This window comes from Penaeus chinensis, chromosome 31 (genome assembly GCF_019202785.1).
Source record: "Penaeus chinensis breed Huanghai No. 1 chromosome 31, ASM1920278v2, whole genome shotgun sequence".
Taxonomy (NCBI): domain Eukaryota; kingdom Metazoa; phylum Arthropoda; class Malacostraca; order Decapoda; family Penaeidae; genus Penaeus; species Penaeus chinensis.
The window spans coordinates 13415262-13427761 of record NC_061849.1 but is presented as its reverse complement, the minus strand read 5'-3'; the positions used below and the strand labels follow the sequence as shown (position 1 = coordinate 13427761).

General features: G+C 44.7%; 2 protein-coding genes across 2 annotated transcripts in view; one reads left to right on the top strand and one right to left on the bottom strand.

Moving 5' to 3' along the window:
• LOC125041635 overlaps positions 1-212 on the bottom strand; it is an 829-nt gene extending 617 nt beyond the window's left edge. Inside the window, exon 1 of the mRNA XM_047636701.1 lies at positions 103-212. Coding sequence (XP_047492657.1) covers positions 103-121 — 19 coding nt within the window. The 5' untranslated portion in view covers positions 122-212. The remainder of the gene's footprint in view (positions 1-102) is intronic.
• An 8008-nt stretch (positions 213-8220) lies between these two features.
• On the top strand, positions 8221-9119 carry LOC125041617. The gene is made up of 2 exons (XM_047636674.1): positions 8221-8342; positions 8555-9119. The coding sequence occupies exons 1-2, from the start codon at positions 8324-8326 to the stop codon at positions 9046-9048; spliced, it is 513 nt and encodes a 170-aa protein (XP_047492630.1). The 5' UTR covers positions 8221-8323; the 3' UTR covers positions 9049-9119.
• The last annotated feature ends 3381 nt before the right edge of the window (positions 9120-12500 follow it).

The following is a 12500-nucleotide window of genomic DNA, read 5'->3' as shown; positions in this document are numbered from 1 at the left end:
AGCTGTTCGAGTGACTACCTATCTGCTGTGCGACCTTGAGTATTCTGTGACCTGGCGCAGAAGATGCCGATGCTCACGCTTCGGCTCTGCCAGGCGGCTCACCTTCCCTGCGTGTCGTCATTCTGCCTCTCCTCGCCGTGGCCGTAGAAGTTGCGGGAGGGGCCGTCGTTGACGTCCCACTGGAAGCTGTACTGGGCGGGGGCAGAGGGATACACTGCCCCTCCTCCTCCTCCTCCTCCTCCTCCTCCTCCCCCACCTCCTCCTCCGCCCGATCCGCCACCGAAGAAGCCTGACCCCGACCCCTGCCCTACGGGGCCCGAGTAGTCATAGCCGTCCACTGGCGGACTCGTGGCCCAGGACGTCGACGCCACCGTCAGCACAAGGATCAAGGCCTGGCACGAAAAAAATGGGTTACAACAAACCAAGAGATCCCATGAACTGGACACCATGACATAACATGGCTCGATGTCGCCCACTGGCAAAGATCTATTCGTAGCAACTGAATCAAAAGCAAAACAGTTTCAGGGTTCCTGAAGCGAGCTGTACCTTCATGACTTCGCTGGTCTCAAGCGAGAGGAGAACTGGCGGCTGGACGGTCGGGCTCGTCTTTATACGATTGTGCGGAGCGGAAGCCTGCGAGGGGCGTGGCCCACGCGCCCGTGCTGTTGTCATCTTCACGCCCGGCAGTGCATCACGCTCTTGCTCATTTGCAGACTTGCAGAATTTGCAACAACACTCTTGGCTTCCGTACTTATCAGATAAATGAGATGTTTGATATATAGTTTCTTCTCATAGCATGTCATTTTGTTCATTATCAACAGTAATCTGAATTATATATATATATATATATATATATATTTGTGTGTGTGTGTGTGTGTGTGTGTGTGTGTGTGTGTATATACTTGACATGTTATAGTTTCGAAGAAATACAACAGATCTCCTTCATTTATTCAGGAACTCTTGTCACCTCAGATGCTCGTTGCAAGAAGGAAATCAGACGCAGTATCGGACAAGCAAAAGATGCATTCTCCAAACCCCGGAACATCCTAACAGACCGAAAGATCTCAATGCAAATGAAAATCAGACTCGTTAAAAACTTTTTCTGGGCGACTCTCCTACATGGTTGCGAGTCCTGGACACTGACAACTGAAACTCGGCGCAGCGTATTACGACAACTCACATTCCTTGGACATGTAATCCGTAGAGGCGTAGAAAACTTTATCCCAAGCGGTAAAATTGAAGGCAACCAAGTCCGAGGTGGACGGAGAAGAACATTCCTCGACATTTTCAATATACAAACTCTTCGATGCCTCTGGAACAAACCTCGACAAGATGAAACATGGCGCTAAGTAGTTCGTCAAACATCACGTCGATGATGGCCAAAAAAAATAAATATATATACACACACATACACACACACAAATGCACACACGCACAGTCGCACACACACACACACACACACACACACACACACACACACACACACATATATATATGTATATACATATATATGTATATATGTGTATATATATATATGTGGGGGGGGGGGGGGGTGCATACACACACACACATATACATGCATATATATATATATATATATATATATATATATATATATATATATATATACGTGTGTGTACATACATATTCATACTAATGTAGCATATATATATATATGTGTATATATATATATATATATATATATATATATATATATACGTGTGTGTGTGTGTGTACATACATATTCATACTAATGTAGCATATATATATATATATATATATATATATATATCTATATATATATACATATATATATATATATATATATATATATATATATATATTTATATATGTGTGTGTGTGTGAGTGTGTGTGTGTGTGTGTGTGTGTGTGTGTGTGTGTGTGTATGTGTGTACATACATATTCATACTAATGTAGTATATGTATGTGTGGGTGTGTGTGTGTGTGTGTGTATAAACACTAATTATTACATTCATAAACTAAATAAACATATCATCTCCATTTTCATACTCATAGTTATTGCACGTGAAAAAATAGTATTCGGATTTCAGACATATCACTTTTTTAAATAGAAGTGCTCGTTTCAGTAACTTCATGATCGAATATTTAAAATATAATATCAGCACTTTGTTATCTAGAATGACTGTTCAGATTTTGTTTGAACGTGTGAAATCCCACACTCTGGAATTTTTCTTTAGAAAGACTTATCATCGACTAGAATGTATGCTGCGGTTGCCTCTCGGACGTGGGTAATGCACTTCTTGTAGCATGTGTGTATACAAACACACACACACACACACACACACGCACACACACACATATATATATATATGTGTGTGTGTGTGTGTGTGTGTGTATGTGTGTGTGTGTGTGTGTGTGTGTGTGTGTGTGTGTGTGTGTACATATGTGTGTATTTGTATATGTATATATATATACACATGTATATATATATATATATATATATATATATATATATATTCTATATATACACATTGCATGGGTGGGTACTTCAAGCTCAGGGTGATGTGAAGCAATGGTGTGGTAGCCTACCGCTGGCTAGCCTAGTGCGAAAAAGGGAACAGCTATGCATAAGAATCCCGGTTCACAGCGCCTCCATCATCGAGACTTGTAGTGCCTCCTCGTGGCCAGCCATGGGAATTGGGCCCTGGCTCCGTATCAACTCCTGCCCTTCAGCTCCCTGGGGTTAATGAGCGGCTCGGGGGAGGTGGGCCTTACCAGTCCCCCCCCCCTTTCCAATAATCTCATTGGTAGTGGCATGTACATTAGCACGATTTCCGTAAGTTTAACCCGTGGCTCTAAGTCAAGTTGGAATCATCGCCTCAGCGAGGGCCTAGATGACGATCATATTTGACCTCGTCTGACCCTTCAGTTCGCTCCCAGAAGTCACCGCGCCCAGGTCATCTCACCGGCCTCCGGCTCCCCCGGGGCTGGTTGGGTGGACACGCGACACAGCACACAGCGCTGCACCAACACGTAGCGTGCGGTCACTTACATGTGTTGTGAATCGTACGTACGTTAACTACCATTGCTGTTCACCAACAACCTTATACAGTCTGGCGGCAGCGTGGTAATCACGTCCTTTTGACTCGCAAATATGAACGCACATTCTCCGAAATCAGCTGGACCAAGCTGCCACGACACGACTATGTCTTCCAAACCACGTGAGTGCACGTTTCGGGCCTCTTTATTTCTTATCCTTCCCTTCTCCTACCATTAATGCTCTTACGTTGGGTTTGCTGGGTAAAAGTGCTGTGACAGGAAAGGGCAGCGTTCTCACTCAATTCTTCTGACCTTAGATCGCATTACTGTGTGACCATGGTATTTGTCAACAAACCTGAATATCGTTCATTAATCAATTAACTAATTTCTCTCGTTTTTAGATATTTTTTATTGTATCAACTACAACGCATTTAACGCGTTCGTGATTTTCTGTCGTTATTATGGACATCATGTCATTTTATTTCGTTTCTCTCCTCGCCCCGACCTGACCGCACTTTCTCTTTCCTTTCCGGTCGGTTGGGTACGTGGAAGGGCCGAGAGATGACCGCTCGTCTTTCTCATAATTTGGTTGTTGTTGTTAAGGATAACCATGAGGATAACCGTAGCATTATTACATTGCTTATTGGTGACACGTTCTATCTGCGTTATAGTGGAGCGTGTAATGCAAATTTTTATATAAACATATTATTTTGAGTATGGGGTTAGAGTCTTCCCCAATCATAGTGCACAGGGATGCATGATATAACCCGGGGTTGCATATATCACCTAATAGATCTACGCTCCGACGTTACGATAATAGGTACAGGTAAAACCGAAGTTATTCGTATGATCGGCAACTTTCGAAGCGGTCTGACCCGCAGTTACATCCGTTCATTAATGTATTTTAATGTATGGCGACAATTGGTTCAAGTAAATCCTTTCTGATTGCTGTTGTCGTTTCCCTCATCTACTCTTAAATCTATCAGAGACATTTGGTACTTCATGCCAGGTCCATGTGGATCGATACTTAAGTCTCCCTCCCCTATTTTTCTGCTTTATCTTTGTGAAGTAAAACACGAATCGAAAATAAAAAGACAACAATAAAGTAAAAACTATCATTAAAAACTGCAAATTTATATAAATAACCGACTAGTAGCACTGTCATCCCCTCCTCTCTGTTGCCTCTCTTTTTCTCTTGCTATCATGGCCCTTATGTGTATGATCTGGTTCCCCGACTATACATAGCAGTTGGACCGACGATGTCCGACACGGCACCGAAAGAGGACCCTGTAGAAACGGTAAGCTTAGAATGCTGTGGGAAGGACGTCACTTTAAGATCGTCACAGGCCTGCAGACCAGGAAGTTCTCTGCCCCATGATGTTGTGGAAGGGCGCCACCTGCTAGGATGCAGTAGATCCAACAAAGGACCAGGAACTCGCCAGCGCAGGTACCAGTCGCCCCAGGATGCTGTGAAGGGCGCCGCCTGTCTGGGAGCCTGTAGATCCTGTCAAACTCCAGGAGCTCATCAGCGTAGGTATCAGCCGCCCTAAGATACCGAAGAGGACGCCGCCTGCCAAGACGCCCATAGATCCAGGCGAAGGTTATAAGGATGTCTGGACGAACACGCAACCAAGAAGGACCTGGACGAGTTCTGCAAGGACATGTGGACGAGTGCGCCACCAAGTTAGGCCAGGACGAGGACTACGAGGAAGTGTGGATGGGTCCGAAATCGAGGACCTGTGCGACGTGTGGACGTCGAGGACGGATGGATTATACCAAGGACCAGGAAGAAGAGGACGACAAGGACGAGCATCCGCGAAGATGAACCAAGAACAATGCACGCGAGAACGAGATGACCAGCCAATCAGGACCAGCTAAAGTTGGGTCACCCCTTGAGAACAATCTAAGGCGACTCTAGGGCGAGGTGTGAGTAAGTAGCCGTATCTCTTATTGCTGTATACATCTATCAATGTTTTCAAACTGGATGAAAAAGAGGCATTCATTCTATAACAAACTCACAGCTGTGGCAGACAAATGTCCTCAGTGAGGACATTTGCTATGTACCAGGTGACTTCAAAGTAGTATCCGGCTGTGATCGAGCTAGCTACGAGATGTCTGTTAGTCCCATTGGCTCAGGAGCTGACCTCAGTAGCGAGAACACTCTAGGACTTTGGTAGGTCCTAGAGATGGAGGATTTCTGGCTCCTGGTATCAGTGCTCTGACCAGCATTGTTGGAGATGAAATAGCCATACAGGTACTGTGGCCAAGGAGATCAACTACATTCTTGTTAGCACTTGCTGGAGGAATCTCCAGAACTGCAGGTTTTGCCGAAGTGCTGAGTTCTGTGGTACTGAATGTAGATTGGTTGTGGCTAACCTTTGGGGACACTTCAAAGCCCTTGTCTCTCCAGTGGCCATTCCATGGTCTTCCACTTGGACAGACTGAGGGAGGAGAAAGGTTTCCCATAGCTGTCTCTGATTGGTTCACAGTGCTCGAAAAACCCAGTAGTTCTGCAGGACTCCTATAAACATGAAACACTCAATGCAGTGCAAGAGTCCATTAGCGAATGTTCTAGGTCAAGGCAGGATATCACTTCGCTAGAGACACAGATGCGAGTCACACATCTAAACTGAAAGACAATTGGGACTTGCACCTTTCTTCAGTGCACAGGGCTCGGAAACTCCTGAGAAGGGACAAGGAACAGTTTATCAGGAATCTTGCCAAGGAGGTTGAAAGTCTATCTTGACTGAGGTTAGGGAGGCGATTTCTTAGCTGAAAGTTGGGAAAGCTACAGGCAAATGCAATATCCCTGCTGAACTGCTAAAGGCTGGGGCTGAATTTATGGCATGGGGCCTGCATATTGTCCTGGAGATCGTTGGAACTGTAGCAACTACCGTGGCATCACATTGCTCATTATACCGGGAAAGGTTTTCGCTCACATTTCTCTGAAATGGTTCTGTGACAACCTACTAAGGCACTAGAGTCTGAATTCACTCCTGGCAAAACTACAATAGACCGCATCCTAGCACTTCAAGTCACTGTGGAACACCGTCGTGAGTTTGCAAGTACGGAACTTACAGCCTATATTGACCTCAAGAAGGTGTTTGACAAGAGATCCTTAGATTTTGGGGAATTCTAACATGGATTATAGGATTAATACCAAGCCTATATACTAGAAGTGAAGGTGCTCTAAAGTGTGGTGGAGGCCTGTGGAGCTTCTTCCCTGTTCACTCAGGAGTGAGACAAGGCTGTCCTTGCATCAGCACTTTTCAACACTTGTTTGGACTGGATATGGGCAGAGCTACTATTTAAAATCCCTATGGAACAACACTGGGCAGTATTAAGGTCACGGACTTTGACTTTGCTGACAATGTTGCTATCCTATCTGAGTCTCTGGAATCACTGGTGGTGGTTCTTGATGCATTTAGCAATGAGGCGAAACCCTTGGGTCTAAAGGTTTCCTTTATATATTTTGGTAGCGCAGTCCATGTCTCTGGGCTGTCAGACCAAGAAACCAGTTGACGGATTGGTCTGGCATCAGGGGCCATGAACTCAGTCAGCAAGACTATTTGGAGATGCCGGTACCTATGTAGAAGGACCGAGCTACGCGTCTTCAATTGATGCTTGATGCTGCCAGTTTTGCTGTATGGAAGCGTGTCGTGTCTCGGTGCTTTTTGTAACAAGTCCCTCCGACGGACTATGAGGTACATTTAGTTGGCAGGACCAGGTGAGCATCCGACGGATACACCGTGAGACCGGGATGAGACCCGGGAACGCCAACTCAGGCTCTATGGGCACCTAACTCGTTTCCCTGTGGATGACTCTTCACGAGACAAGCCTGGGTGGAAGAGGCTCGTGGGACGACCTAAGAAGTCGTGGATTGGGCAGATCGAGACAAAAATACACACACACATACACACATAAATGCATACACACATGTATGTACGTACGTGTGTGTGTGTTTGTGTGTGTGTGTGTGTGTGTGTGTGTGTGTGTGTATTATATATATATATATATATATATATATATATATATATATATGTATATATATACATACGTATATATATGTTTAAATACATACATACATATATTATATATATAGATATATATACATGTATACATACATGCATATATATATATATATATATATATATGTATATATAAGTATGTATGTATGTATACAGTATATATATGTGTATGTATATATACATACATACATATATATATGTATATATATGTATATATACATATACATATATATACTGTATACATACATTCATACATAATATACATATATATATGCATGTATGTATACATGTATATATATATTTCTATATATTTAATATATGTATGTATGTATTTGAACATATATATACGTATGTATATATATACATATAAAAATACATATATATACATATACATATATATAATACACACACACACACATATACACACACATACACACATACAAGCACACACACACACACACACACACACACACACACACACACAGACACACACACACACACACACACTCACATACACACACACACACACGTACGTACATACATGTGTGTATGCATTTATGTTGTGATAATGAACAAAATGACATGCTATGAGAAGAAACTATATATCAAACATCTCATTTATCTGATAAGTACGGAAGCCAAGAGTGTTGTTGCAAATTCTGCAAGTCTGCAAATGAGCAAGAGCGTGATGCACTGCCGGGCGTGAAGATGACAACAGCACGGGCGCGTGGGCCACGCCCCTCGCAGGCTTCCGCTCCGCACAATCGTATAAAGACGAGCCCGACCGTCCAGCCGCCAGTTCTCCTCTCGCTTGAGACCAGCGAAGTCATGAAGGTACAGCTCGCTTCAGGAACCCTGAAACTGTTTTGCTTTTGATTCAGTTGCTACGAATAGATCTTTGCCAGTGGGCGACATCGAGCCATGTTATGTCATGGTGTCCAGTTCATGGGATCTCTTGGTTTGTTGTAACCCATTTTTTTCGTGCCAGGCCTTGATCCTTGTGCTGACGGTGGCGTCGACGTCCTGGGCCACGAGTCCGCCAGTGGACGGCTATGACTACTCGGGCCCCGTAGGGCAGGGGTCGGGGTCAGGCTTCTTCGGTGGCGGATCGGGCGGAGGAGGAGGTGGGGGAGGAGGAGGAGGAGGAGGAGGAGGAGGAGGAGGAGGAGGAGGAGGGGCAGTGTATCCCTCTGCCCCCGCCCAGTACAGCTTCCAGTGGGACGTCAACGACGGCCCCTCCCGCAACTTCTACGGCCACGGCGAGGAGAGGCAGAATGACAACACGCAGGGAAGGTGAGCCGCCTGGCAGAGCCGAAGCGTGAGCATCGGCATCTTCTGCGCCAGGTCACAGAATACTCAAGGTCGCACAGCAGATAGGTAGTCACTCGAACAGCCCCAAGAGATATTCATTAAGTCTTTTTGTTCCACAAAAAGTGGGAAGGACATAGAACAGATAAGTGGGAATACAAAGCAATAATTAGTGTCTCAATAAATCATATCCGCAGGTACTACGTGCAGCTTCCCGACGGACGCCGCCTGGTGGTCGAGTACTTCGTGGACAGCGCCGGCTTCCACCCCACCGTGTCGTTCGAGGGCGAGATCACGACCGGAGGCCAGGGCCAGTATGGCCAAGGACAGGGCGGAGGCGGAGGCGGAGGCGGAGGAGCAGGAGGACAGGGAGGTGGCGGTCAGTACGGAGGTCAGGGCGGAGGCTCCGGAGGGTTCGGCCAAGGTCAAGGGTCAGGATTCTCGGGCTCGGGGGCTGGGTCGAAGCCGTCCCTGGCCTACGGGACGCCCTCCAAGTAAGCGGGCGGAGGGTGGCCGCCCTCAGGGCATCGGCGGCGGATCCTTCGGAGGCGCAGCTGCTCTGTTTTCTGCAGTGCGCGAGGCTAAGGCGATTCATGAGAAAATTAGTCAGCATAGTCTCAGATTCCTTCTTTTTTATTCTGTTTGTTCTGTTTTGCTTCGTTTTTGTTGTTATTGTTATTATATTACTTGAGTGGCGTGGAAAGTGGACTTTTAGCGGCTTATTGAAATAAAAGCAGAGAGTTAAACGAATGATTATAAAAATACTGTTTTTATTGCTGCCATGATTATGAAGACAACACACACACACACACACACACACACACACACACACACACACACACACACACACACACATATATATATATATATATATATATATATATCATCATCATCATCATCATCAAAGACAGATAGTTCAGAATTGAACAGCTTTGACGAATTGTCGTGATCAGATTTGCAGATGGACCGGCACGCACGAGCGATTCATATACAGAAAAATAAAAACGACGAATCAAAAAAGAGATCACTGCAAAGAACGCGAGAACCATTAAGAAACGATCTTATGAGACTGTGGCATTAAACAAGGGACAACTGCACTAGTTGCGCAGAAAAACGAGCGAACTATACAGTGGCTAATTACCGCGAAGGTGAGGATGCGCTCCTGGGGGAAGCCCGCCAGACACTCCCGAGACAGAGAGAGGGCAGGCTGGGGTTCGCCAAGGCAACACGCTGTAGCCTGCTGTGTTTTTGTGTTTTTCGGATTGCAACATTGATCTGTGATCTGATATTAAAAAGGTAAAGCTAATTATATTGGTTTGTGTATATGTACGCTGTCACTCTCCCAGTAAAACACCTGAACTCCTCCTTTTATTTCATTTTGATTTTACCTTGTGTTCTTAGTTTAAGATAGAATATGAGTATGTTTACACGTAACTACGTTAGTCCGAGCTCACGCACACACGAACAAGCCCTAACGTAGTTACCCTCGTTCACACATACACGTAAACTTACACGTACACTTACACATACACGCATACTTGCCCACACACACACACGCACACACACGTACGCATACGCGCGCGCGCACACCCACACACGTACGCATACGCGCGCGCGCACACCCACAAACGCGCGCACACAGACGCACGCACACGCACGCACGCACACGCACGCACGCACACGCACGCACGCACACGCACGCACGCACACGCACGCACGCACACGCACGCACGCACACGCACGCACGCACACGCACGCACGCACACGCATACACGCACGCATGCACACGCACGCATGCACACGCACGCACGCACACGCTCGCAAACACACGCTCGCAAACACACGCTCGCACGCACACGTACTCATGCACAAACACACATCGGCGTTTTTCTGTTGATGGTTGCCTCAATCATTAGGTCCTCCTTTCGGCCAATTGCCTTGAACAATCTGGACCACAGTGCTACCACAAAATGAAAAAGTAAAAACTCGGCAGGTGACATGTGAAACGTGGTGTATGAGCCCGTAGAGTTACATCATCTTAGTACGAACAGAGGCTGAGACAAATGCAACTGAGCTATCCGCGACAGAATGACCATATATGTCTACCGTGACCACGCGCAACGCATCAATTCTTGTTGCTGGTGTCCCAACAGCTGTTGCCAAGTGGTGAGATCCTTCACGCTGTTCCGAGTGTTCCTTTGAGACTTTGATGGAGAGGTACTGAAGTAGGTTCACGTCGCTTTCTTCAGTAGCAGTGTCTATAGTAGACGGGTGATCATTGACCATTGACCATGACGTGGATCTTCTTGTTCAGCATCGCGTGGTTCAGCCAGAGAGTGCGCTCTCTGCACTTGCTTGAAATCCACCGTGGCTTCACGTTTCCCTGTCTGGTTACGTGTAGGTAATCGAGGTGAAGTTCCTTGCCTAGGGTAACAACGCGCCGGCCAGTGACTCGAACTTATCTATCTATACACGCACACATACACACACACACACACACACACACACACACACACACACACACACACACACACACACACACACACACATAGACACACACACACACACACACACACACACATATATATATGTGTGTGTGTGTGTGTAGATAGATAGATATGATATAAATCAAGATAGATAGATATAGATATATCTTAAATCAACCCATCTCCATATTCATCTCTCTCTCTCTCTATATATATATAGATAGATAGATAGATAGATAGATAGATGTGTGGGTGTGAGTGTTTGTCGATTTGAGATTTGGCTCTGGTGAAAATTACTGTACCTGCCATTAGTCTCTTCATTTGTATTTCTAGTGACATTTTATGTTTTCAGTTAGTCAGCCATAACCACGGAACAATTAACAAGGACAGCTTGTATAGATAAGAATTATATTAGAACTAATTATTTGTGACGTGTGACGTTACATAGGATACTGTGGCGGCACGCGAAAAAACTGAGACGTCATGCGTGAAAACTGTGACGTAATGCGGAAAAACTGTGACGTAATGCGTGAAAACAGTGACGTCATGCGTGAAAACTGTGACGTAATGCGGGAAAATTGTGTGACGTCATGCGAGAAATGCCAGAGGCAATATCAAATCGGTATTTTATGTTCAATATACAGTTACTGTAGAATTGCTCCTTCAAATGAACCTATATTTAATACCGGGCGTTCTCTCAACCACAACGGATAAAACACATAACAACTAGCATTCCATTTTATCATAATCATTTAATGAATGTATTTTAAAACAGCTACCTGCACTGGTACATATCAATAAGAATCAACGCGCGCGCGCGCGCGTGTGTGTGTATATGTGTGTGTGTGTGTGTGCGTGTGTGTGCGTATGTGTGTTCCTACCTTCCCTACATAGTTGTTTCAGTACTGGAGAAGAGCTAAGCACAGATGAGCCAGTTTGCTATATTTAAATTATCGTATACCTTTTTAAATTGACGCACATTGTTTGTACACACAACGTTATTAGGAAGAGTGTTCCATGTTTCAATAGTTCTGTTTGGGAAACTGAACATTTTTAACATCTTTCTCGCCTCTTTTTACTTTCAACTTTTAGTGTGTCCTCTCGTCCTTCTTATGTTCTAAATTATTAAGTAATCTTCTCTAACTTCACCCTTCCTGTAACATAAACATCCTAATCATGTCACCTCTTTTTCTTCTTTCTTCCAAAGTAGTAAGACTACATTTTCTGTAGTCTTTCTTCGTAGCACATATCTCTTAGAGTAGATGCCCGGTAGATGTTGTTGTTCTTTGAACTCTTTCTAATTTATCTATATCCTTTTTTAAGCGTGGACTCCATACTACTGCACCATAATCTAGACGAGGTCTTCGTCTAAATACATTTTATGGACCTTGTCAATTATATGATCATTTAGGCTTAGGGTCACAAGGTCTTTTTCCTTATCTGTTGGGCTTAATATTACGTCTCCTAATTTGTATTGGTATAGTGGACGATTTTAAATTTCTCTGAACCTGACTACATGGCATTTATTGGCTTTGAGTTCCATTTTCCAAGTACTACTCCATATGAATAAAGTTCTCGATGTCACTTTGGAGGCAATGGCATGAGACATTGTCTATTATCCTTTTTTGCAATTTCGCGTCGTTTACGAACACATTCA